The 27,483-nt window shown below is 39.7% G+C and overlaps 1 protein-coding gene across 1 annotated transcript in view; it reads right to left on the bottom strand.

The window, feature by feature from the left end:
- Positions 1 to 27,483, bottom strand: part of LOC131910750 (uncharacterized) — a 280,595-nt gene that overhangs the window by 73,390 nt on the left and 179,722 nt on the right. Inside the window, exons 14-16 of the mRNA XM_059262637.1 lie at positions 12,800 to 13,018; positions 10,472 to 10,724; positions 4,182 to 4,345 (exon numbers count right to left, since the gene is read on the bottom strand). Coding sequence (XP_059118620.1) covers positions 4,182 to 4,345; positions 10,472 to 10,724; positions 12,800 to 13,018 — 636 coding nt within the window. The remainder of the gene's footprint in view (positions 1 to 4,181; positions 4,346 to 10,471; positions 10,725 to 12,799; positions 13,019 to 27,483) is intronic.

Below are 27,483 nucleotides of genomic sequence, written 5' to 3'. Positions count from 1 at the left end.
AAAGAGATGAATGAGTAATAAATATATCAAGATTGTTTAGTAAGTAAAAGAATGCATATTTAGGAAAACAATAGGGTTCTGGCTCTTCTATTAATGTTGTGAATATATGCAATGATGGGCCTCTCCTACATCTGCTACAGAATCACACACCCATGAAAATTCCCTAGATGACAATTCCACCATAGTTATCAAATGTCTTCAGTACATTCCATCCCCTCAACTAGTATGTGTGGGTTTCCAGGATCCTATTCAAAGACTAATTAAAATGTGAGTAAGGCCCTGTGCTTTCAGAGGTTCATCACAATTATTTACAAGATGCAGAAAAAATGTGAAGCAATCTATTGTTCAACAATAAAATATATTTAAATACTTTATACTTCTTATACAGAATGCTGTGTAAAATGGTATAGGCATTAAATATTGAACTATGTAAAGAATGTAAAAATGTTTGTCATACATTAAGGTGAAAATCAACACCTGAACTGTCCTTATGGTACACAATTCCATGCTTATAAAATTTAACAGACAGGACATGAAAGATGGAAATAAATATTCCAAAATTTAACAGTGTTTTCTTCATCTAGATAATCAAATTATTGGGGTCTTTTAACTTACTTTTATTTTAAGTTTCTATTTTTGCCTATATAGCATTTATTCTTTCAATAATAAGGAAAATGACACATTTTTAATTAAAAATATCAAGCCCAAATAATTATACTTATTCTTAAGGGTCTTGCACAGAATCGAAATTTTTGTTGAGTCAGCACTCTCATTGTAATCACAGGGAGTGGGAATTCTTTTGCTACTGAAACACTTCAGTAACAAATAAGTCAGACTCCTGGAGCAATGAGAGCCAGTCACCCAATCTCAGCAGGGTCCAGTCCCCATCCTGAAGAGCTTCCGATGGCCAGAGCTAAACCAAATTCTCTGTCAACATCCTGTGTTATTGATTTGGTCTTCTTTGTGTTCCTACAATTTCACCTGTTATCAGTATTGTGTTGCTAGCCCTGCACCAACATGCCAGGAGGACAAGATCATTGCCTGTGTATATTGACGAGATGGCAACCCTCTCAGTCACTAAGCACACATCTTCGTTGGCACTTTTCACTAAGATAAGCTCTTATGACTTCTGCATCTCTATTAATCTATGTCAGAAACAAAATAAAACAACGACAAAACTCTCCAATCTACTCATCACATGAATCTGAGCAGTGCTTCCTTCAGAGAACTGGTCTACCCAGAACTATGCCATTGCAGAGAAAGATATTTTGAAATGGTGCGAGGAGAAATTGTTCAGTTGATGCACTGGGTTGACTTACTTACTTGAAAACATTGGCTTCTAAAATATAAGTAAAGCCTTATTTGGAATTTCTGAGCATGCCCAGGTCTAACAGACTAGGTTAGGCATAGAGGTCAATAGAGAGTAGGGTTAAGAAAATGCACCAAGACTCATTAAGCTGATTTCTTCTAGATCAGTTATAGATGAGGTGCACATAAACCATCCAACTTGTCCTTTCCCCTCATCAATTTGCACCTGTTAGCGAGCTTCCCTCCCCTCCAACCATAATTCTCTACAGGGTGATATTTGTGCTTTATACATCAAATCAAATTCTACTTATTTGGTGTATAAATTATGTGCTGACTTTTTTATACTTCATAAGTAATCTAGATAATTAAAATATTGATGTCAGATGAAGAGTATAGCTGTAAACATTTTAACTGAGAAGGGAGTCATTGATGTGGAAAAAATGATATGTAATATCTTGTAATTTTTAAAATCACAGATGTATAAATTGCATGACCTACTCTTTTATTACTTTAACTTTTTGGAAAATGTACTCATTTTAAATAATATAGTGGTTATTCATGTGGATCCTCTTACAAAATCCATGTTTGTGTGTTATATTTTACCATGTTATAGGAGAAGAGCTCTCATTATCTAGCAAGTGAACAACTTGGCTTGGGGCCACATTACAAGTGGGTACTCAAATGTAAACTGAACGATCAGGGAAGACTTCTTCCTTTTTCCAGGAAAGTAAGTGCCCTAAAAAGATGACATACAGTGCTTATGACATGTCAAAATACAAACCAGCCCTGGGTCAAAACAACACAGTTCCCCCTGAAGAATTGGAACTTGGACTTGAGCTATGTTAGGGACATAAGGGCCACATCAGAGGATGAAGAGTCCACTGAAAAGAAACTTAAGCGGGAGCTTCATTCCTCAAGCGATGGCTATCACATGAGAACCCCCTCTTCCCCAATCCTCCAAGCATCTGCAATTCACCAGTATCTTACTCCCCTTCACCTCATGAGCCAACACCTGTCTTCAAGATGCAAAGATGTCTACACCTGTGCTGTACCTGTGTCTTCAGATACTTTAGTCATTGGCCTTGCTTGGGTGTTCACAAAAGTGCTCTTCCCTGTGCAATTTTGATTTCTACATAGAAATGGATTCAAATTTCATCCATATACACAGGATTTCTTTTTCAAACTATGTTTCATTTGTGTACAGCTTTGTCAGAAAACCAAAAGTAGGCAAATACTGACCATTGGTTCTCATTCTGTGTTGAGTGCTTCTCCTGCACTCCAATGGGCTTCCTTCCTTGCACTGAAACTCAAGGCTTCAATTGGCAAATTCATAGTCAGGATTGATTTCTTTTTCCTTTACCCTCATAAGTTCCTATAGGATATGTTCCCTTGGGAACAAAAAAAATATCTCAAGGTTGGGGCCAGAGAGATGATGCAACTCTTGCTGCTCTTGCAGAGAGTTCAGTTCCCAGAACCCACATTGGGCATCTCAAAATGACCTACAACTCCAGCTCCATGGAATCAGACACATTCTTCTGGACTCCACAGGCACCTACACACACACACACACACACACACACACACACACACACACACACGAAATAAAAAATATTTTAAAACATATATTAAAGTCAATCTGAATAGAAATTCAACTCATCTGTTAACTCCCTTAAACACTTTGTTTATTAATAATCTACACCTTATGTATTGCTGCAGCCACCCCTCACTGCTCATCTAAAACCTGAAGAGAAACAGCATCCTCGTTTTCACCCTCTCCTTTCAGCCCAGACCGCAAATTCTATTCCCACCCTTACCTACCTCTCAAGTGCACCTCTGCTTTCCATTCCACTGTCATTCTCTTTGGTTAAGGTTTGGGTACCCCTTGTTCAGATAACCACAGTGACTTTTTAGTGAGTCTTTCTTGCTTTCATCTGCCTCCTATGAAATCCAACCCTTTTTCTACAAGTGGAATGATCTTTCTAAAATCAAAGTCCTTCCCTGTCTTCATTTTTCCAGAGAAGAATACAAACACTTGTATCATGGACAAAAAAAAATCCTTTAACTATGTGATCTGTGACATTTCCAATCTAAGTTCATCCAACTCTGGCATGTGGCAATATTTAATCTCTACAAACACAATGTTTCATACTTCCTCAAAACTGTGTGACATTTACCTCTTTTTCTTTTTTTGCCTTAAATTATTCATGCCTTTGTCTTTCTTCTGGCCAAATCACAGTAAAGTATCAAAGATTACCCAGACTTCCACTGAAGTCCTTGGCTATTACACCAACCATCTTCAGACTTGCATTGGTTTCTAGAATATTCTACTCCAAAAATTATTATCTTGATTCTTATGTTGTTTTTTATAAACTCTTGGTAAGAACTCTTTAATATGAGATCTACCCTCACATGTGCACAACACATTATCATAATTTATACACACATTGCTGTATGACATATTTCTACAATGCAATCATTTGAAATAATATACCTGTTAAATGATAAGTATTTGTTTTCCCTTTCATCAGTCCCTGAATACCATCTCTCTACTCTGATTCTCTGGCTTTGATTGTTTTAGACACCTCGTCTCAGCAGAATTATGAAGCATTTGTTTTTGTTTTGTTCTGTTTTGTTTTGTTTTCTGTGACTGGCTCCAATTGCTTATCCCTCCCTTCCTTCATTTGTTCCTTCATTCCTTCATTCTTTTCCTTCTTTGTTCTTTTCTTCCTTCCTTCCTTTCTTCCTTCCTTCCTTTCTTCCTTCCTTCTTTCCTTCCTTCCTTCCTTCCTTCCTTCCTTCCTTCCTTCCTTCCTTCCTTCACACCTCAACTTCAGGACCAGAAACTGAAGAGCCCAGCAGTGGAAGCGCCTTACCTGAGACAATACAAGTACAAAATCAAGGCAGAGATGACAAATAGCAGAGTATAAAGTACCACTGTGATCACGACACCAAGGATGGCTGGGTGCTGGGTTCGCACAAACATCCAGTAGAGTTTAGCTGCATCTGCAATGGCAGTGTCCCCATTATGTGCAAGGCGCTGAGAAAAGGAAGCAGGGATTGAAATAAGGATGAAGACATCACCATGTCAGATGAATTTAAAGACATGAAACTCTACAGTACCATAATTTGTTTCTAAATTAAATCTTGTAAGGACTGAAAATTGCACAAAGGACAGAGAAAAGAGGCTGGGTTTTGCCTGCTTGGTTTAGCAGGTTTTTCTCATTTCCCCTTCTAAGACTTGAATGTGCAGGCACTTGACGTGCAATTCATGAAGCAAAAGGCATGTTTTATTTATGTGCTATTAACTCATGAATTTAATGAGCACAAGATATAAAGAAATTAAATGTGATGGTGAAAAGATTCTTTTATTTCTGAAGCAGATTTGATAGGAATTTAATTTGTGCTGTGCATGAAAGGGATGGCTTATTTCAGAAACTTATAAAAAAGTTATCAGGCTATTTAATGTGAGCTTGAAATCTAAAGTTTACATTAGGTTAATTTAAAAATACACCCTGATTTGAGAGGAGGAAACACATATTCTATACCAGGTTATAAATAAATGCAAAGTAATGAGGTCTTTAAAGACAAATCTGTATTGCAAAGAATCTGTAATGTCATTATGTGACAGCATTGACCTCTGAATTGCACAGACCATGAACATTCCTTGGCTTTGATTCCCATGATATCCAGTGGAAGTGATGAGCACTCTAAAGTAGGGATCTTCTCTTCAAGTGTTTGAACTGGCAATTACATAAATATAGTTTTCAAAGGCACTTTGAAAAGTAGCTAATCCAAATCACATGTGTGAGGATGGGACAGAAGAGTAGACAAGTTAATTTGTATTTTGTCTGCACCAAAATATCTTTTGGGGATTGGGCAATGACTAGAACTCAGAAATCCCAACTATCAACTACCTGCTTCTTTACCACAGCAAAGCTCCTACTTTAGACTCTGTTAATGATTCTCCCTGGTAAGGGTGGCCTCACTCCTAGTACTCAGAGCAGCAGATGGATGAGGGCTGCCAAGCACAATTCCTTCTCCAGTTCTCTGTCTACTTGCTTAATGACAAAGAAATAGATAAAAGGATTCATTGATGAAACAACAATAAAACATGATGTTTTATGTTTGAATCCAATAACATAATCTAAACAGTAGGTGCCAATTTCTATTTGACTCTCACCTATTGAATGCCTACTAGTTGCTCTTCTGCTTAAATAAGAGAAAATAAAGTTAAACGAAGACGTTAGCCTCTAAGGCTTCTCTTTCGAGAGTATGGGAACAACAGTAAGCATGATGCAATGCCAAATACCATAGGCAAGCTTGTGTTGCAGGTCTGTATCCCAGCTACTCAGGAGGCTGAGGCATGGCAAGTTCAAAGCCTGACCACATTACAAATTAAGGTCAAGGTCAATCTGGACCACTTCATAAGACCCCCATCTCAAAAAAATAAAAAGGCACAAGGTGGCTAGGAGGTAGCTCAGCTGTGGGGCACTTGCCCTAGCTTACTTAAGAAACTGCTCAATCCCCAGCACTGCAGAGAAAACAGAAATTTCAGAAAAGTTTAAATAATAGACAGTGAGAAAACATATATAGATATATAGAGATGGGTAGATAGATAGATAGATAGATAGATAGTTTTTAAAAGCATCAGAGGTACAACACCCTGTTGTCACTGTTACAGAATACTCCTGACATACACTTGTAAGGCAGGAAGTCTTATTCTGGTTCATGATTTCAGGACTTGGAGCCACGGTCAGCAGACTCTACTGTTGTGAGGCCTGAGGGGAGGGAGCATATCATGACAAGTGAATGCCTGAGCAAACTTGCAGACCTTATGGCAGGAAGGAGAAAGTTAGAGAGAAGGAGTCAGAGTCCCAGCTGCCCCTTTTGAAGGTCTACCCCCAAATATCCTGATTTCCTCCCTCTAGTTCCATTACCTCCTGAGAGCACCTCAGACTGGAAAAACATGCTTCCAACATATGGGCCTATAGGGAACACTCAATAACTGAACTGTAACAGGAGAGTCAGGTGTATTTTTTAATATCGCTGTCAGGGATGCCCCCAAAGAAGGGGTACCTGAGCAGAGATCTAAATGATGTGAAGGAAAAAGCCACGGACCTATAATGACATCCTTCACTCAACATGGGTGCTATGTCTGTGTGGGTGCATGGGAATTCCTATACGATTGTGGGTTCTTGTCTGAAACCGTAGCCTCTTACTTTGTGTGTTGTGCACACAGCATAGTATCATCACCTCATTATACCTCGTGCATCACTATCTATTTGTGAAATATGTGAATTCTTCCAGCTTTATTCCAACTTAGTCTCTCATTTCTTTCACCTAACCGTACTGTGAGATGAAGCAGGGAGGTGCTACTATTGGTGTGCATTACCACTTTCACACAGTGCTCATGTGTAAATCGAGGGCTGAAGTGCTTAACTAGGTCATTTGGTGTCAGATAGACCATAAATAGCAGATTTGGGACCATAGAACTGCTTCCTATGACTTCAACTCTGTGATTTTTCTCTACCACTCCATATATTTCTTTCTTTCTTTCTTTCTTTTTTTTTTTTTTTTTTTTTTTTTTTTGGTTTTTTGAGACAGGGTTTCTCTGTGTAGCTTTGTGCCTCTCCTGGAACTCATTTGGTAGCCCAAGCTGGCCTCAAACTCACAGAGATCCGCCTGGCTCTGCCTCCCGAGTGCTGGGATTAAAGGCGTGTGCCACCACCGCCCGGCTAACTCCATATATTTCTAAGGGAGCATTGTAATTTGATTAAGTTTGTGTTGGGAAAATAATCCCCAGTGAAAGTGTTGAAATGTAGGGTCTACTGGGGAGTGGTTACATCACAAGGAAAAGCAGCAAAAGTAGATGAAAAGTAGTGAAAGCTGAAAAAAATGCTAGTTGGAGAGTTGATTTGTGGAGACAGAATAAACATAAGTGTTTTTCTTTGCAACTGGAAAAAATACTGTCACTAGATTCATCCCCTACTATTCATGTCAGCTTCTTCAGGGTAAGGCCATTCTGAGACGATCACACTAGAGGCTGCCTTCCCAGAGATTTCATCAGAGGCATCAGAGCCAATTACGTATACTCGCTTCATCAGCTGCCATGTATACAGTGGGCTGGTTGACTTTTCATCTGCCTAAGGGTCCTAACTGGAATAAAGAAGGCCATTCCCCATGGGCTGCAGACAGTCTTTCTAAGAAGGTCTCCGAAGATTACCAAGGACAGCTGCTTCTCCTCCTCAACTGACTTCCCCTGGGGCATTGCAGGAAGCTCAGCATGAGGACCATGCCTTCTGGGTATACCAATCAGGCCTTTGGGAGGAATTGTGAGATACCTCAGAATATGGTCTTCCCGTAATGCAGATGGTGTCTTTACATCTCCTGCTCAACCAGGCTTGACAGTACAGTCTCTTCCTTGCCTGCTTGAGAACTCATAAGCAAGAATGTGAACAAAATCCAGCTGGATCTAACTCAGTCCACTCAGAATCACAATGAGGATAGCCGCCATGGTGAAAGAAACTAGGGATGAGGTAGAAAGCACACTACTGCCTCCAGTAGTTCTCTCTTTCACCATGTCACCAAGGTGGCTAATGGTCCCAAGCTTTCAGAAAGCAATCACATCTGGCATGTGAAAACAGAAGACTGTATGTCAGCTACACATGGTTCTAGTCCACAAGAGCAAGACCGTCCTGAACACACTCATGGACTATTGTGCAGTTTGGAGTTCATTTTAATAATGTTAAATGATTGACATGGAAGTTTTCCACAGTTGCAACCGTCCAGTTCTAAGCTTTATCAGCAGAGGTCATTTAAGTATTCAAGATTCTCATATAAAAGATACCAGCGGACTCAGAGCCCCCAGGATCCCAGTTTGGTCAAGAGGAGCCTATCAACCCACAGGAAGTGAAGGCTCAGCCTACCAAACAGCATTGGTGGGGAAGGTTCCCCTGACAACATGTCTAGTATCATCTTGCTTAGGCAGCGGCCCAGGGAAATAACATCACCCAAGACCATAAGGAATACAGAGTCCTGGGCCCTTCCTGATGAGCCATAGTGAACACTGAAGTAAGAACTCTGGGGGCCCACAAATATTCAAGCTTGAGCAGCAATGCTGTAGCATGGGATAGCCTAGGAGAAGTAGAAAAGGGAGGTCAGGCTGTGCTGCCTGCTCTGGCACCCAAGGTGTACCGTGTCCTCAGGAGTGCATCAGAGACTGTGCTTTGGACTTAAGTTTTAATAGTATGTGGTTGAGAGAAGTAATGGCAGATGTAATTAACAGTATAGTCTGTCAACACACTAAGATCTGCTTAGCATAGTGATATAGACTGAGCCCATCCATACCAACTATGTACGCATGGAATGTGGAACATCAATGCACAACTTCATATAACCTTATGAGTGAGTATTTGATCATATCAAATTAATTTAGAATAGCCATCTGCTCTCTGTTTAATGTTTTATATTATCACCAGGTCTAGATATAAAAAGTTTAATTTAGATTTCCCCCCTTTTTTCACTTTAAAATTGCTTAAAGTTTATATCCACCAAATTAAAGTGTGTTCTGGTTTGAATTATCACATTTTGAGACACCATCTTCAGTTGTGCTTCGATAATCTAATATAGAACTTTAGAAAAGTTAAATGAAACTTTGATAAAGATGCTAGATTTTATCTTTGGTTGGAGTCACAGATAATGGACAGAAAAATAAATGGTGGGCCATTGAGCAACCTGCATGCTGGGCTTTTGTCTTCCAAGTGACATTAGTGTTCCTGGGTCCTCCCAGTATGCTCCTCAGAGCCTCCTGCATGCCTATGACTTCAGCTTCTTAAACTGTGGCTCCTGACCAACAGAGTCCCCATCAAGTGGGACTTTGGTAGAAGCACAAATCTGTGCCCCACCCATACCCATCGATGAAGGAACTGTGGGGCAGAGTCCATAAGCTTTGTCTTACCAAGACCTGGACTAGGTTCTGATCCAAAACAAAGATTAAGAATTATCTACTGGTGATATAATTCAGGAGTGGAGTGCTTGCCTACCATGTGCATAGCCTTGGGTTTGATTCTCAGTGCTGAAAAATCATTCAGTAGCATAGGTCAGGAAACTGTATACTTTACAAACTCAAAGCAGCCAGAGATTTGGATGTGTCAAATAAATTTACCATAATAACCATATCATATAATTTTGTATCAAATTATAGTCATATCCATCAGCAAATTAAATAGCTTGTTGAGATTGAATAATTATCATTAGAAAGTACACATTTTTAATTCCATAGAACAATATATGGACTCAAAGTGTTATGAAGAGATTTTGATACAATGAGAGAAACACCAGCTTCAGAATTCAGAAATCTGAGTCCTAGTTGGAACTACAACGCGAGCTGCGTGTATTACCTTTGAGAAGCACTAGAATTCTCTGTAACTATTTTTTCCAACTGAAAAATGGAGATACTACTTACCCCACTAACTCAGTTCATACATAGATAGGAAAGAAATTGCACAACAATGATTAAAAGCACAGAATCCTTTCCTAGCACGGGAATCATGTCCTTCTATGCAGCAGTGTGCTTCTGCCCATCACTGGGAATCATTCATAATGCTAAGGCTGTATATTTAAGGTGAAATGTGCTTGTCACTCTGTAATCATCACAAAAGTTGGAAGAAATGCCTGAGGGGTGACTTTTGAAAAGTTATGACTTCAAAATATTCCAGCAGCTCTTATCTCTTGCCTTTATATTTATTACATAAAGCTATCACAGTGGAAAGCAGGTGGGCAGCCCTTCACACTGAATGAACTACTGTAAAAGTTCTTTTCAGAGAAATTTGTCTATGAAAATCTTTAGTTTTTTTTTTAAAAAAAATTACAAAAAGTTTTTATTTTTATGTTAAAAAAGAACTTTGGGAATAATTTTGAAAATATGACAGCTAGTTTGCATTCTATTTTCTAGATAATCTCCTACTTACTTTTAAAGTATTTTCAATAATTAAAATTATATTTGAATCAATTTTATGAGACCATCCATGTTTTTTTTTTTCTTATACAGTTCAGGATGAAGACTGAATGACATCATTACTGAAATATCCCATGTCAACTGAGTCGTGCACTGTGCTGAACTGCATGCCATGGATTCATGTCTTGGTTATTTTACTTGACTTACCCCCAGGAAAGTATCCACTATAAACACTGCCAATGGGTCTAGAACTGTCCATAGTCCCATCGTGATGATTAGCTTTGACAAGACATCTGGGCGGTAGGAAAACAGGAGCTGACAGCCCCATCTGATCAGAAGCAAGGGGAATGTTATTGTGTTCAGAGCCAAAGGCCCCAACGCAATCACAGCCAGCTCTTCTCCAATGTTAAGTGAAGAAGTCGGGTAGCAGAGCTCAACAGTGTAGGAATAAAACTGGAATCTGTTGGAGGTAAAGCACAGGAACTCAGCAAGAATTAGGCAAAGGCTAGTATGCAAAGCAGTCGACAGATCTATGTCCTTGCTTTCTTTATTAAAAATACAAAACACTTGACCCAAAATGGCACCTGAAATTGAGTGTTAGAAGTCTTCAACATTTATTGACCACAGTTCACAATCAAGGAAATGCAACTTATCTTGTTCATTATTCTTATAAAAAAAATTAGTGGATCAAGCATATCATTAGAGCCACTCAGTAGAGCCATGTATAAATCAGGAACTTCTCTGGTACACAGGACATATTAGTGGTCAATTTTAAATGCAAAATACACTAGTGAACTTTCTAATGAGTCAATGTCTTATAAAAATAAGAGATAGGCATAAATCTAATGATACTTCAGAATTTTGGCTGAAGGTTATTGATTTTGCTTATGACTGTTCTGGCGTGACTCCAACTTCCAACATCAAAAGCACAGTCATCACTAGCAACTGAAATTTCATAGCAAAGGACTAATGGCACAAGCCGAAGCCCTGTGGCTTAAATCCAGTTCAAACCAGTAACAAGGTCTGCCTGCCATGTGGCTTTGTTATCACCTTTCCCTAAAACATGAGAATGATGTTCATGCAAAGATCTCTCTCCAATTTGGCCTGTGTAAAACTATGTCAGAGCTCACCCTTTGGTGAATCATGAGGACTCCAAAGGAGGTTCGTTCTTGTGTTGTCATGGATATGAAATAGAACGATGTAGATTTCTTAGTATAGGACTTGACACAGTGAGGGTAAAATAGGCTCTCATTATCGGTGTTGTTATTGCTATAGCTCACAGCTGAGATGTGGCCTGGAGCTACTGTGTGAGTCAGGACTGTGGAACTATACAATAGGGCCCCCCAAATGTTATACTGGTCCAAGTCCTCTATTTAAGAAATTGACCAAAATGAGCTGTCAAAAATATTTTTTGCAGTCTTGTTGGATTAACAACTAACAAAGATAAGGCTTCCTCTTCTAATGAAGTATAAAACTGTGACTAATAAAAGGTCATTAGCTCAGGCTAGAACATTTGTATTTTCTACTTTGGAAACTAAGGAAATAGATAGATAGAGAGATAGAGAGAGAGATAGAGAGATGATAGATTGCTAGATAAATGATAGATGATAGATAGATGATAGATAGATAGATAGATAGATAGATAGATAGATAGATAGATAAATACAGACAGACAGACAGACAGACAGACACACACACACACACACACACACACACACACACACACACACAATGAAAATATCCATGCAAGAATTCCTTCGTGAAAATGTAGTTATTTGACACATACAAATTTTCATATCTACAACATATCCAAATTTTAGCTACCTCATTTCAGAAGAGAATTAAAAACTCTGTGTGCATATATACACATACACATTTCTTTGCACAAAGTCTTAAAATTCTTCATCATCATCTTAATGGAAACTATGTACGTGTGTTTCTATCTGTACCATCTACACATTTGAGAAAATGACTTTTACTTGTGTTGTTATCTCTCTGTCTATCTAGAGTGTCTATGGAATCATGTTTACAGGCAGACAACCTTTAAAATATAATTTTCCCCCACAGGATAATGGCCCAGAAAGCTGCCTGGGCTTGAGTTTGGTAACTGTTTGAATTCAATCATTTTGTAGAAGAAGCAAGCTTTCCTTTTCTGAGTATGGTAATAAATCAGACTAACATTACTTCTGAAATACCTTCAGCCTTTGTCACTCTTATAAAATCAAAATAAAACAAAAACATCATTGCCAAATTTCTTCTTGAGTCCTGCTCAGATATCCGTACATATTTGAATGTGCTCAATTTTAAATAAATATTGATGCACGAGTTAAGTATTTGTATATATGAGCCAACCACAGCCTGAGACTGTAACTATAATAAAAGCCCCTGATCTCAGGTAAAGATTTCTTTTGTCTCTTCAAATCAGGCCTCCATTTGAGGTCTTCCAATAAGTGAACCGGGAAAGATGTTTTGTACTTTGGTTTGCCCTAGCAAGATGAAAATACATCCCCTTGATGTGCCCCGGAAAGCACTTACTTTGTAACTGGAGTTGAAAGGGCCCAGAGGAAAAGCCACTGGCCCAGGTAATGTAGGTAGAGCCTCAGGAACCAGAGGGAAGCTGTCAGCAGAAGGAGGTACCAGAAGCCCTGGCTCTGCCATTGGGCTAATTCAAGTTCTGCAAACAAGGACACGGATGCAAAGTGGAGGTGCTTGGGTAACTCTCCGGCTCCACAGCCGCCCACAACGGAAGAGCAGCTGCAAATGGAGAAATCACAGGTAAACTTGGATCTACCACATGCTCTAAAGGGAAGTGCTCTGCTAGTGAAGAGAATTGAATGAAATTATTCCTAGACCTTTGGAATCAAGCACATTCATGTTCCTTTTTGTTGCAATGGATGATTGAAGACAACACAGGCAAATGTGAGCTCAGGTAATATAAATGAAAATCACGTGACACGAATCCATCCTCCTCACAAGGCCTATTAAAAGCAACAATAGCAACAAAACAATGGAAAATCCCAAGTATTGGTATTAGAATTCTCGAGTCATAACTGGAACATAAAAACAGTAAACTACCATGGAAAACAGTATGGTGTATATAACACCAAAACTAAAAAAAGAAAATACAACAAACTATTATATGGCCCACCAATCCCAATTATGAATCCACACCCAGAGGAATTGAAAGCAGAGCAGAGAAGTGATATCCATATCCCTGTTCGTGGCAGCAGCATCTTCAGCATCTAAGACATAAGGGCAACACAGACGCCCACCAATGAATGAATGAACGGAACAGTCCTGATAACACGCAATAAAGTATTGTCTAGCATAAAATAAATAGGGGAATTCTGACACATGCTACAACGTGAATGAGCCTTGAGGACAATTAAAGTGAACTAATCTACTCACAAAGGGATAGAAACTACAGGATTTGCTATATGACCTTTCTCTTGCAGTTAAAGTCAGAGGAAGCAAATGTTGAATGGAGTTCAGAAGGACAATCCTTTCTTGCTGTGGAATGAGTCATGGTTTAGGCTTTACAAGATGAAACATTCCTGAGATGAGATGTCCAGCAATGTAAATACACACGTCACTGAGCTACACGCTTATGTCATGAAACATGGCAAGGAGTTATTATAAATAGTAAAATTAATTTTTCTGGAAAAAATGTGTAAATCTAAAGTATATTCCTCTTTTCTCACCTGCTCACAATAGCACGTTCTTAAGTCGTTTTTTTTTTGTTTTTTTGTTTTTTTTAATTGGAACCAGTGAGATGGCTCAGTGGGTAAGGGAGTTTGTTAGCAAGCGTTACAGCCTGAGTTTGGTCTCTGGGATCCACATGGAAGAAGAAAAGAATCCACTCCCAAAAGTTGTCCTTTTACCACCACTATATACACATGTGCACACACACACACACACACACACACACACACACACACCCCACTACCACCACCACCACCAACAACAACAAATCAAATGTGATAAAAATTAGGTTTATCTGTTGTTAAAAATAAAACCATTTCAAATGGTTAAAAATGAACAATTTGAAACTGAAGGGAGTTGCTCATCTAGCACTAAGATACACAAATAATTCAAAATTAAGGATTTTTAACAGAAAAGTGTGGAATCCATGGATGCATTGAAAAAGACTTTACTTAATAAAGCTTACTGCTGGCTGAAGACTGTCGGATACAATGACAAGCATGTCATGGGAAGGGAAGATGAGCCAAGGAAACATGAGTGTGACAACCAAGTATCAACAAGGAAGGACATGACTGTGGCCTCTTGGTCCTCACAGGCTAGGAGGACACTAAGGCCGAAACTGACAGTCCCTTGAGCGTTCTGCCATGGAGAAGTGGACCATCACTCACTACTGTGCTGAGCATGCCCTTCAATCACACAAATGAATAACAGTGAAATAGAAACAGCATGTGTGCATGTGCACACACACACACACACACACACACACACACACACAAAACATGAAATGAGAGTTTAAGATCAGAGGTGGGTGCTGTGATTCATCACAAACTCCATCTGCACATGTGCACACCTCTGCACTCCAGCCCTGTGTTGTGTGGTTATGGTGAAAGGCAAGGACCGGCTCATCAATTTCCTTACAACTTCAACAATTTGGATGAGAGTTACCAGCAACTTTGTGTCTGCACACCATCCATTATGCCTGGTTAACTTCAGAATGCTTGAATCTAATTAGTATTTTGAAATTCCAAATATTGACTTATGATTTAAATACCATAAACTGTACATATTTTATATGCATAGCTCAGAGGGTTTGACAAATCTAAGCCCCTATGTATCCACCCTACAAGACAAGCATTTCTATATCACATTAAAAAAATGTTCTTGGATATTTTGCAGTCTAAGTCCCTGCAACACATACAGTCATGCACACACACACACACACACACACACACACACACACACACACACACACCCTGCAAGGGGCCTTGGTTACAGACAGAGATGCTGTCAGGGTTGATGTCTCTTAGGAGAGAACCCCAGAAGAGCCTTTCCATCATGGGAAATGAAACCCAGACTTCTCTCCACCACTCAAGCAAAAATATCCTGCACATGATCTCTTCCGCTCATTACTCCATCACTGTTTCACCTCTTCAAAGGAAGGAGAAATCAGATGCAGGCTTCACAGCGTGCTGTTTGCAAAAAGCTAGAAAGCCTCAAATGGTGCAAAACCAAGAAGAGGGGAGCTTATTTGATGAGTGGAAATTCCCATTGTTCTTTTCACGTCCATCGACATAAATGGCTAAGCAGTTTGAGTCCTTATGCACAGAAACTGCCCCAAAGCCACACTCCCAGTTAGTTCCACAAATGAAGTATTCCTGCTTGCACCCAGAAACAAAGTTCTGCTTGTCAGACATTTTATTTAGAAAGAAAAAAAAATAACACCAAGGTTACATTAGATATCATTCAAAATACTCAATCATTTGTTCTGAATTAATACAAATCTATATTTGTCTTCATTCATTTAATGGTGGTAACCATGCATGTGGATTCAAAGAATTTAGGAAAAAGTTAATCATCTGGTGCTTAAAATTTTATAAGCCTTGAAATTCGGTACTAGCAAAAGAATTGATGGTGCTAGGTGATTCTCAATAAAATAAGGAATTACGTTTTATTAGTTAAAGAGGCTAGTGAGGCATAGTTTTATAACTGATGTCCCTACTACAATATACAGCAACTCTTGCCTTATAATCATTTAGAGATTGCACCTGAATCTCAATGCAGATTTATATAGAATTACACCCACAACTGTCTCTATACATAACATTCAAAATGCATTTCATTTAACAGATCCCAGCTTCCATGTTTTACAATTGTCTGGCCAGAGCTCCTTCATTGGGCTCGTGAACATGCAATGCATGTCACAAGATGCCTGTCCTTGTGGAATATTCACATCCTCATTTCCACCATTCTGCCTTTCTCCTGTAATCTTTCTTGGTTATGTACAAAGAGTGTGACCATCAAATGGATAATAAATGGCATCTACCACTGGGGTGTGTAATCTGTAGAGTGGGAATTGATTTGTTGGTTATGAAGGAAGCCATAGAGTACACAGATCACTGGAAAATCACATTGAGGCCAGCAGCCCCTCCTCGATTCCTGCAGACAGTATTTCCATTGCTCAGGGGTGAGCTGCCAGAGGGCAGGGGTGGGGGGGGGGGGAATAGGGAGGCCATCCAGTCTTCAGCTATTAAATGAAACCTATTTCTCTGAACTTCAGTCACATTTCATATGACACCCATATATCCCCCTTGCATGCCCAATCTTTACAGAGACCTGAAATCAAACAAGATTTCTACAATCCATCAGTGTAATAATAATAACATAGGAAAGACCAAAATTGCTTTGGAGAAGAAAAAGCACAAAATGCATTCTTAAACTCTTTTCTGTAGTGAACACAAACCCTAAGTAAGCTGCATACGGTAACAACTCATTAGCTAGCTGTGATAACCCTTATTTTAAAATCAGCACCAATAGATGGCACTAAAATTTCCATAGTCCTTCCAGTCAGAACCAAATATAATCCACATGTAACGTTTTAAAAACTTGATGATGGCGGATAAATGTTTATTTTATTGGGTCATTTTAAAAAAAAAGAATTTCACTGCATTCTATTCATCAGGAGGTTGTTTTATATGTGTATGTGTATGATGTCTCTGAGCGTTTGTGTGAGTGAAGGGACTGTGGGGTCACAGGACAATCTTGGGTCAGTTCTCACCTCCCACCTTGTTCAGAACAGGCTCTCCTGTTCTTCGTCACTGTGCCCACCAGTCTAGCTGGCCTATGAGCTTCCAGGTTCTCCTGTTTTCACCCTTCATCTTACCACAGGCATGATGAGATTACTGATACAGACAACTGGAGCTGGCTTTACCTGGTTCTGGGGACCCAACTCAGCTCCTCACACTCAGGAGGCAAATTCTTTTCCCACTGAACTCTCTCTCTAGCTTCGCTGTTGTGTTTTGTTTTGTTTTTAAATACAAATGTGCACAATGATTCTGAGGCCTTCTGGGACATATTATTCAGTACTTCAAGGAGCAATTAAAATGAAGACATAAAAATGTTAAATTAAAATAAATAAACTAAAGACATAAAGGAATATGCAGAGGTCACATCCAAGTCTCTCCAGTGGTCGCAGAATCAGAACTAAAGCTCGAGTCTATTCCATGATTTGCTCAATGAAACATGGCTCATAGCCAAGAATGTTGTCTTCATGTTCCTGTCTTTTCATCAGGCCTTTTTTTTTTTTTTATCACCTTTTGAATGAGTTTATCAGAAAACCTCAAGATGAAGAAATACCAGGAGGCTGACAGCCCCTTGCCCTGAAACCTGAAAGGTGCGTTGCTTCCTTTGTTGAATTCTGGTTACTCCCAGATTAACACTGAATGTGTCTGACATGCCAAGCCCTGTGATAGTGTTATTGGAAGAATAGTACCTCTGAAAATATCACCCACCTTAAACCCTGGAATCTGTGATTATGTAAAATTATATGGCAGTGGTGAATTAAGCAGCAGAAGAAATTTTTGTTTTAGCTTAAAATAAGATTATTCTAAATTATTTGAGATGAGCCCAATGTAATTACAGGGTCTTCAAAGATTGGAAGATGACAGAGAAGGAGACAGAGAGAGAGAACCAGAGGGACAGCCAGGAAGAGGGCAGTGTAGAAACCTTGGCCTGAATTTGTAGCCTATGAAGAAAATGACTGAGGAATGAGGACCAGTTGTAGAGTTGAAAAGATCAAGGAAATATTGTCCCTTGGTGCCTCTAAAAAACCAGTCCTTGTCATGCCTCCATTTCCACCAGAAGCCTAATTGAGACCTCTGACTTCCAGAAGTGTAAAGTCAGAACTCTTCATTGCCCTAAGTTACAGGTGTGCATCGTTTGTCCCAGAAGCAACACAGAATATGAGGGTAGACTAAGATGAACAAGGGTAAGGGGCCATCTACCCATAGAGCTTTCGGTCTATCGACAGACACAGACAAGTGCAAAGCACAACCTCATGGGGCTGATACCCAGCACATGAGTACTTTAATGATGTATAAAGTGCTGTAAGGAAACACAGGGCAAATTCCTATCTTAAACTAGGCCAGAGGGAACTTCTCCTCTGAGTTCTCCAAAATGAAGAGAAATTTTGAAAGTGGATGTGGAGGCTGAGGAAGAAGAAGGCACAGCACATCTCATCCCTTCGACAGTTCTCAGATTAAAGTCTAATTTCTTTAACTGAAAATACATTTAATTTTAATGGGTTATTTGTGTGGTGTGTGTGTGTGTGTGTGTGTGTGTGTGTGTGTGTGTGTGTGTGTGTGTGCGCGGGCGCACCACAGCATGTGAGTGGGGCTCCTATAACAACTTTACGAAATGGATTCTCTCTTCCCAACTTTACACGAGTTCTGGGAATTGAACTCAGGTTGCCAGGCTTTCATGGAAAGTGCCTTTGCCCACTAAGCCATCTCATTGGCCTATCATCATCTTATTTTTGGATACAAGAACCTCTCACTGAACTTGGAGCACATCCATTTGTCCAGGATGGATGGCCAGTGAGCCTGTGGAATCCGACTGTGTTTGCAATTCCTGGATCTGGAATTATAGGAACCTTTCACCTCTGTTTCACCTCTAACTCTGTGGGTGGTTGAGAGCCAGATCCTCATGCTAACACAGCAAACATGTTACACTTTGAGTCATCTCCCTAGTCTAAAGAAAATACTTTTTCCAATATTGCATTTGATGAAGGGTGAGAGGTACAGTCATCTGTGGATATAGAGATAAATATTTAGCATACAGTTAGAAATTATATTTGTTTAGGAAAATGGCAATAGTGGGTTCTGCTCTAGGGCCTATGACCCATGACTGGAGAGTCATGGGTAGTTGACTAGGCTTACAGGAGCAGACATGACTTTTTATGGAGCAGGTCTTAAGTCCAATTAGACAGCTGTCAGTTACCCCCAGGATGAAAGTGCACTATTGCACCACTGGGGATACCTTGCCACATCTGTCTTTGTTGTGGTTCATGGGCTTTACAGCTGGGTGGGACTGCCGATTGCTCCACTCTCTTGGCAGCTTATGGAGCACATTCTAATACTATGAGTGCTAGACTTCAGGGATGAAGCTTCAAGATTGCTTCCAGTCTGATTCCTCCAAGGTTGGTGTCCAAAATGTATGGTGCCTTTGGGTTCGGGGTCTTACCAACATGCTCTGGGAGGCAACCAAGGGCAATAACATTAGTCTATTTGTGGGGGCAGTTTCTTGGACTCCCCTGACCAAGAACTGAACTGGAGGTGTCCTATGCCTCGTACTGGAGTTTCTGTTATATTAGATGGTCTATAACTCTTGGGAGAAAACATTGATTAGTACTCAGTGTGATATGGTGTGTATGTGTGTGTACTTAGAAATGAATATACTTAAATATATGCATATACTTACGTATATATACTTATACATAAATATACTTATTTATCCATATATATGATTATAAAACAATGTTTCTCCATGGACTTTTCAAGCATATTTAATGTTATTTATCTCTCTCCCACCTTCTCTCTGTATTAGTCTTCATCCCCCTTCTCAGTTAGCGTCCCCCTCTTTTTCCCCTTTCACCTCCATAGCACCTGTATTGCACTAGGCTCCTCCTCTGGAGCTATTTCTTCTCCACCCCCAACTGTGGTCCCTTTCTACTTTACTGATGCCACTCCTTACCAAGGAAATTTCCAAATGGGGACTATCACACAGATGCACAATTGGTCAAAGTGCACAGAGCAAGTGACTGTGCAGTGTTCCGTCTCAATCCGTAGGTCTTCAACATAATCATTATACCTACGGCTGAGGAAACATCTCAGAATAATCTGCTGAGAGATTATCCCAGCCAGAGTACCAGGACACCAGCTACAAGACATTATCTTCTAGACATGACAAGGATGCTGCACCCATGAAATCTCAACACTGTGGTTGTATAAACAAGACCTGCATAATGACACCACCAGCTTACATGCCAACATGGATAGGTAAATTTCACAAGGCTGCACCCCTTGATGAAAAGCTATAGGTAGTTAACAGTTACTCAAAGAGGAAGATTCTATGTATTTTCCCCAAGTACAAGGCTCCAATCTCAAGGGATCATGCCTAAACACCTGTACACACAAGCAATGCTAAATGAACTCAGTAGCTTGTAATATATATGTATACATATATAATGGACCAATAATTACATCACATTGAGTAATATTTATCCTTCCAAGAGTCACAGAGTGTCTAAGAGAAACCCCAGTAACAGGTCTGAGAAAGTAACAGTCGAGTCAGGAGAGTTCAAGCAAACCCCCAAATAAGATAGACTGTTGATAGACTGTTGACCTTGGCAGCCTCCAGAACTTGAAGGCAAGACCCTATTGCTGAGGACACCACATGTTTTAAACACAGGACTTGGAGGAATCAAATTGGAATTGACCTGGAAATGTGCTCCCTCAGGACTAGCTTTCACAGTGACGGAAGGCGCTATGAGTGCCACTGAGAGAAGGGGGGGAGGGGTTGGTGCAAATAAGGAAGAGGTCATGAGTTAATTGCTAAAATGAAGAAAAAGAGGTCATGGTTTTAAGAAGGGGTTGAAGAGGTGACTCGGAATGAGTTGGAATGGAGAAAAGAGGGTGAGAAATCATGTGAATACAACATTCATGTATGAAATTCTCAAAAAAAAATTAAAACCTTTTTAAAACTTGCATTTATCCTGAGCATGTGCCAACATTTTCCTTGCCACTAGTCCCTAAGCAGTGTGGCTGATAACCACTGACATAGATATACACAGTATCAGGTGTCCTGTAAGCGTGCCAAGGGAGTGAGGATGTGGGTAGGTTCTATACACTCAGCAGGATGTAGTCTACTAGGGACCTGAGTACTTGAGGGCTTTAGTATCTGTGGGAGGTTTGGATCCAAGCTCCCTTGAATGTCCAAGAGCATTTACTCTGTCACAGCTCTGGAGTTTTAAAGCCTGACATGAAAGTGCAAGCAAGGCCATGTTCCCTCCGAAGATTCTAGGCCACCCTCCCCACGCCCATCTCCTGAGCAGAGCTTCCAAATCAAATGGTTTTGCAGGCATTTTCGTCCACAGAAAGCTCTGCCTCCATGAACTAGCCTATCTTTTAATATACCCTTTGCAATATTCAAATAGCCTAGCCCCTCTCCTCGTCTTTGCCTAGTGCCTGAGACATTTGAAAACTACCCTGGGAATTTTCTATAGGTCAGTTAGGGAAAGCCTAGTGAAACCATGCAGTGTGCCATTAACCATTTTGACTTGTTGGCATTCCCTGCACCAGTTCACAGTGATCACGTGTTAAGAGAATGAGGGAAAATATGTGAAGGTAAGATGGGTCGTCTTTGGAAAAAGGAGGTATTTGTCAAAAAATTAATTATAAAATTTCAATTATGTACTAAGTGTTGTGTTAATGCTAATATACTAATTACCTATGACTTCAGCGTTATTTTTAAGCTATTCTAATGTTTGTATCCTCCCTGCTTTATCTTTCTTATTTCAAGCATTTGTATGAAATATTTTTGTTTTATACAAAGATATCTATCTATACATATACATTTGCCTAAATATTCTGGGATAAAATCCTTACCTATTCTCTCCACTTTCAGAAAACTGATGGAAGGAACACTTTCCTGTTTATTGCAATGTGAACATTTTAAAACTGGAACGTTCTCCTTAAAATTGTGCCTTCTTGGCCAATTTGGATATTATGCATTTAATATAGCACATTGCACTTTTAACAGGTTTAATTCAATTTACAACAAATGCTTCTAATTAAGTTAAAAGATCTTTGAAAATTGCTAAATCTTAGGGGTAATATTGCCACCACTGACATTGAAATAATTGATCTTTCCCACTGAGGCACAAAAGTATGAATGTTCTAATGAGAAAACAGGAATTGAAGTCTATCGAAGGGGTCCGAGGAGACTTCCAAACTCTTTAGGCTGTTATTTCCAATGACAGTTGCTGAATGTGAGTGGGAAGCTTTGGAGACGGACAGGGATAACGACAGGAAAAGAAAATTGAGATCCTACTTCAAAACAAAGGCATTTACAACCAAGGTGACTAAAATCTGTTTGGCATCTTTGCAAATAATCTACCTTTTGTTCAATACACCACAATTCTGATTTAGAATGCTAATTCTGGCATCTACAAATAACATCTTCTTTAGCACTCTGTGATAATTAATATTTATGCAATATCAAGACTCACCTATTTCTCCATGAATTTCCCCAGAGACAGAGATGGGTAGGTCCAGTACTTCATGACATCTAAGATGTCTGGGAACTATGGTAAGTGGTTACTCCTAACTCAACAGTGACACCTGAGCTGGAGGCTGAGAGCTGTGGGTTTTGCAGTTACTACTGTAACTGACCTCCTGATCCTCAGAAGTCACTTAGCTTTTTGCAGTCTGTGAGTAGAAAGGGGCACATTTACCTTCCTGCTCTTTTCCCGGCCTAATTAGTTCCAGTGTTTACAAAGTACTTCATAAGAGAAACTGACTAAATACTTCATGCATAATGGAAGTTTTATTAATAATTTGAGCAATAATATAAAAGCCTTTAGCTCTGAAAACAATTATGTTGATGGGTAGCATGATAATGCATTAGCAAAGCAGTATAGGAAAAACAAAACAGAGCGAAGTTCCCATACTCAGACACAGAGCACAGCAGGCGCTTCCCAGGATGTGCAAGACTCCTAAGCTAAGGATGGAGGAGACAGAGCCCCTTTAGGCTAAGAGCTGAAGGCCCACTCTGAGCCCCGGATCCTCTCATTATCAGTTTTGAACTGTTTTGTGAACTATCTACTCTGTAAACCCCAGATGCTTCCCAAAATAGGCAATTACACGGCTCATCTCTTGAAGTTACGAGGACCAAGGAGGAGAAGGAGTCAGAGTGGTAGAAAGGTATGCGCCATTTTGGAAGAAGGATCACTCCTGATGTAAACACAGGGGAGTACTGACGGGATAGGGAAAATAATTCCAAGCCCCAGAATCAGATCTGAGTTCTCTGTCTAGGCATCTTGGGTGTGGCAGAAATGCTCAGACACTTACATTGACAAGGAATCAGCAGAATATTGTGTTCTTCTCTTTTGTATCTTTCCTAGAAACAAAATTTGGGTCACCTATACTAGATAAATAAGTATTGTACTTTTAATAATCCAGAAATGTAAAGATGGCCCAAACCACAGGAAATACTAGATATATTGAAAATGGGGGAAGGGACAGGGTCAAATATACCCACAGTGTGCATAAGAGTTTAAATAAAGAATGGAAAACTATTTTCATGTGTGTGTATGTGCACCTGTGTGCACACAGGCATGGATATTGAGCACAGAGGACAACCTATGGGAGTCAGATCTCTCCTCCTACCATGTAGGGCCTATGGATAAAACTCAGATCCTCAGGCTTGGACACACATGCCACTGATCCATGTCACCAGGCTTCAAGCATGCAGAGTATACTTATTGTAACAGTCAAATTTGTAGGATCAAGTTTAATTATCTAGCAAAATACAGGCACATGTCAAATATACTGCATCTCATGTCCTTCCAGTTCAACAGAGATGTCTAACACAGATGTAGGTCCTGTTAGATGAAAAGGCTCAGCTAGAACAAATCTTAACTCAATGTCAAAAGGAAGTCTGTGATATGGTCTCCTCATTCTATCAATGTCCATGTCAATGACTCAGAGATCTACTCAGAAAGGCAGAGTTCAAATCAATGAACCCAGATAATGTGAACTAAAAATGCATCAGGAATGAGTTTTACTTACTTATAGAAAGAATACATGCCCCTGTATTTGATAACTAAACACAGCATTAGTAAATAAAAAGAATCTCTACTATCCTTTTAAAACCATAAATTTTCAAACCAGATGCCATTTTCTCCAGCTTCAACTCCATCATAGACTAGTTCTGTTTACCTTAGTAATATGTTCAACATCTGAAAAAGGCATGTAAAACAAGTACTTATTTCAGTGGACAATGGAGAAATTAAAAACAAGTTACCTATAAAGCTATTAATAGTGATTATCTTGTGCTAACTGTTCAACTAATATTAGCCAACAGAATTATTTTAGCATCTTTTTGTGAATAACAACGATGGTGGTGGTTTCTCATCTAATAATAGTGCAAATAGCTTGAATCGTACTCTTGTCTCTCCTTATAGAGAAGTGTCTTTTTATCAAAATAAAATCTAAATCCTTCCTATTATGTCAAGACAAGTTTTAACAACTATTAATTTGTATTTCCTTTTAAAATTCCTGAATACAGACCTAAACTAGAGGATAATATACCTTCATAATTCAGTGCAACAAACACAGAATATAAAATATTAATTCTTTTTCTTTCCAATATAATCTTGAGTTGTTTTATTTAGTCACCTATTATAAAAAGTAATTTGTGTTGATGGCTCTGAGGAAATCTAGAAATTAAAGAGCTAATTAAATTTGTTCTGAGTAATTTTTGAGTCTCTGTGTCAATAAATACATACAGGGGCACACAATCAAACAGCCATGTTCTTCGGGATGTGTCAGGACACTGACTTCCAGGACTCAAATCAACCCTTTGGCCACGGTCAACTGGCCTAACCTTTAACCCACAGTTCCACAGGAAGCACGGCCCCTGCATCTGCTGGACCTGAGGTAGAATGTCAGAAATGATGAGAAAGATGGTAAAGCAAGGTGATGAGGAATCCCTCTCCTGAACATCTCCCCCCTGAGGATTCTGGGGAGCTTTTACTTTCCTCAGTCCCCCCCACAAAAAAATTGAAATAAAAAATCCCCTCAAAACATTCACATACAAATAAGTTTGCATCTTCAAAGTGTTGCATTTTTACAAAGAACTTTCCTAAATACCTTTATGAAAAGTTTATAGGGCTGGGGGTGTAGCTCAGTGGCCAGGAATGTACCATGTATACTCTGGTTTCAATCTCCAACACTGAAAGCAGAAATTTTAAAATGGCAACTGTAGAAATATTGCAAGAGTAATGTTGGCCCAGAAGCCTGATGTGGCTGTGTGTCAGAGCTCAATGCCCTGAGTCTGGGGCCCTTAGAAGGAGATTGCTTCTCTTCTGGAAACGGCCTTCCAGAATTACACAGATTAGGGATTGTATAATTACAAATCCAGTTGTTGGGCAAGGAAACCCATTTGGGTCACTAGGAAACCATGTACTGGGGATGCCCATCTCTCCTCCTCCTCCTGTGGCTGCTTCCTCAGGTGCTCCCCGTCATTCCAGGGCCACATTTCAAGCTGGTACCTCGGCTGCCTTACTAAGAGGTTCTTTCCTCAGTGTCTTGGACCAGAAGCTTCACGGGGTAGGAAAAGTGCGGGTCTCCTGCCTACAGCTGTGTCTCCTTTCTGACCCTTCTTCTCTCTGAGGCCATGCTTCACGGCTTGTGAGATCATGTATCAAGCACTACAGATTTCCAGATAATGATCCTGACCATGGCCATGTTGGTATTAAATGCACAGCTGTATCTGGAATAGGTGTTGCGCCCAGTCAAGCTGAACTGCTGCTCCTTCCAAGGGCTAGGGGCTCTAGTGTAGTGAAGCAAGGCTCTGACTGGTCTTGAGGTGTGATGCTTAATCTGGGGCAGTAGTTATCTCAACGGATGGTGGCTAAGACATTTGGCAGCAGTAGATAACGTAGATGGTAATGAATGGCCGCCCACAGAGTTAAGCCTGGGTAGAAGCCCCACCTGTGCCCATGTAGCTATTTGATCTTTGGATCCAGGGAGCTAGCACTAATGATAGAGAGTAGCTTCTGTTAAATAATAATTTTGTCAACTTGGTTTTTTAGTGCCTCTCTCAGAGTGGTTGCCTTTTACCGCTTTTTTTTTTTTTTTCAGACAATATAGCAGTTCCCTTTTATCTGTGATCTTCCATTTTACAGTTTCATTTATCCACAATCTGACATGGTAAAATAAATGAATGGATGGATGGATGGATGAATGAATTAATAAATAAATAAATAAACCAACAAATAAATGGGAAATTCCAGAAGTAAACCATTCATAAGTTTTAAATTGTGTATCACAGTGAAGCCGGGCGGTGGTGGCGCACGCCTTTAATCCCAGCACTCGGGAGGCAGAGCCAGGCAGATCTCTGTGAGTTCGAGGCCAGCCTGGACTACCAAGTGAGTCCCAGGAAAGGCACAAAGCTACACAGACAAACCCTGTCTCGAAAAACAAAACAAAACAAAAAAATTGTGTATCACAGTGAATAGCATGAAGAAATCCTTCACAGTGTTGCTCCCGGGGGTGACAATCATGCCTGCATCCAGTGTGTCCACACACTATAAACTGCTTCCTGTTAGTCATTCAGGAGTTGTCTCAGTTACCAGACCCTAACATTGTCATGGTGCTTTTGTTCAGATAACCCTTGTTTTACTGCATAATGGCCCAAAAGGACAATAGTGGCAATGTTGTCTGATTTTATTGCAGTATACTGTTATTCTTCTATTGTCTTATCATTATTGTGATTTCTGAGGTTTCAAGGATCCACCAAGAGTCTTGGAACATTTCTCCAATGATAAAAAGGCTGTTTTACAAACATCTTTACGCTTTAAATCCCCAAAAGAAACCTACATTTTAGATTCTCAAATTCCTTATACTGCATCTCTTCCCTTTCAGGCTCTGATGGAGGCAGCCAGGCTGTTTGTATCTAGTGTGAGCCTCTACGAAATGTTTACTGGCCACCTTTCATTTTCACTTGAAATGCAATGCCTAGTTGTACCCAGGGAAAGTCTAGCCAGTGGGGTGCTTCCTGCTGGGCACCAGCGTTTCTGGGCTTCTGCCATTTCCTCTTCCATCAGCTGGTCAGAATAGCCCTCCTCCCTGTTGCTGACACAAGTATAAGCCCAGAAAGAAATGCAGGGCCACCCATGATAAATGGCAGGGGTTCTCACTTATCTGTTCATTCAACTTCCTTGAAAAAATGAAGACCATCTAAAAAAGGATATGGTTCCCCAGTATTTTATCCTGGGTGCATGCACATGTCCAGTCCATCAGATTTATGCATATAATTAGAATATAATAATAATAAAAATATTAAAATTGGATTTTATGTATAAAATCTGATGAGCTGGACATCTGTACGGTTTTCTTGTAAAACATGTTTTGCTTTGTTTTTGTAAAACTTTATGTGAAATAAGATGATGTCAGGAA

This window comes from Peromyscus eremicus, chromosome 5, assembly GCF_949786415.1.
Source record: "Peromyscus eremicus chromosome 5, PerEre_H2_v1, whole genome shotgun sequence".
Lineage (NCBI taxonomy): Eukaryota > Metazoa > Chordata > Mammalia > Rodentia > Cricetidae > Peromyscus > Peromyscus eremicus.
The sequence above is the reverse complement of the archived record's forward strand: the minus strand, read 5'-3'. Positions and strand labels throughout refer to the sequence as shown.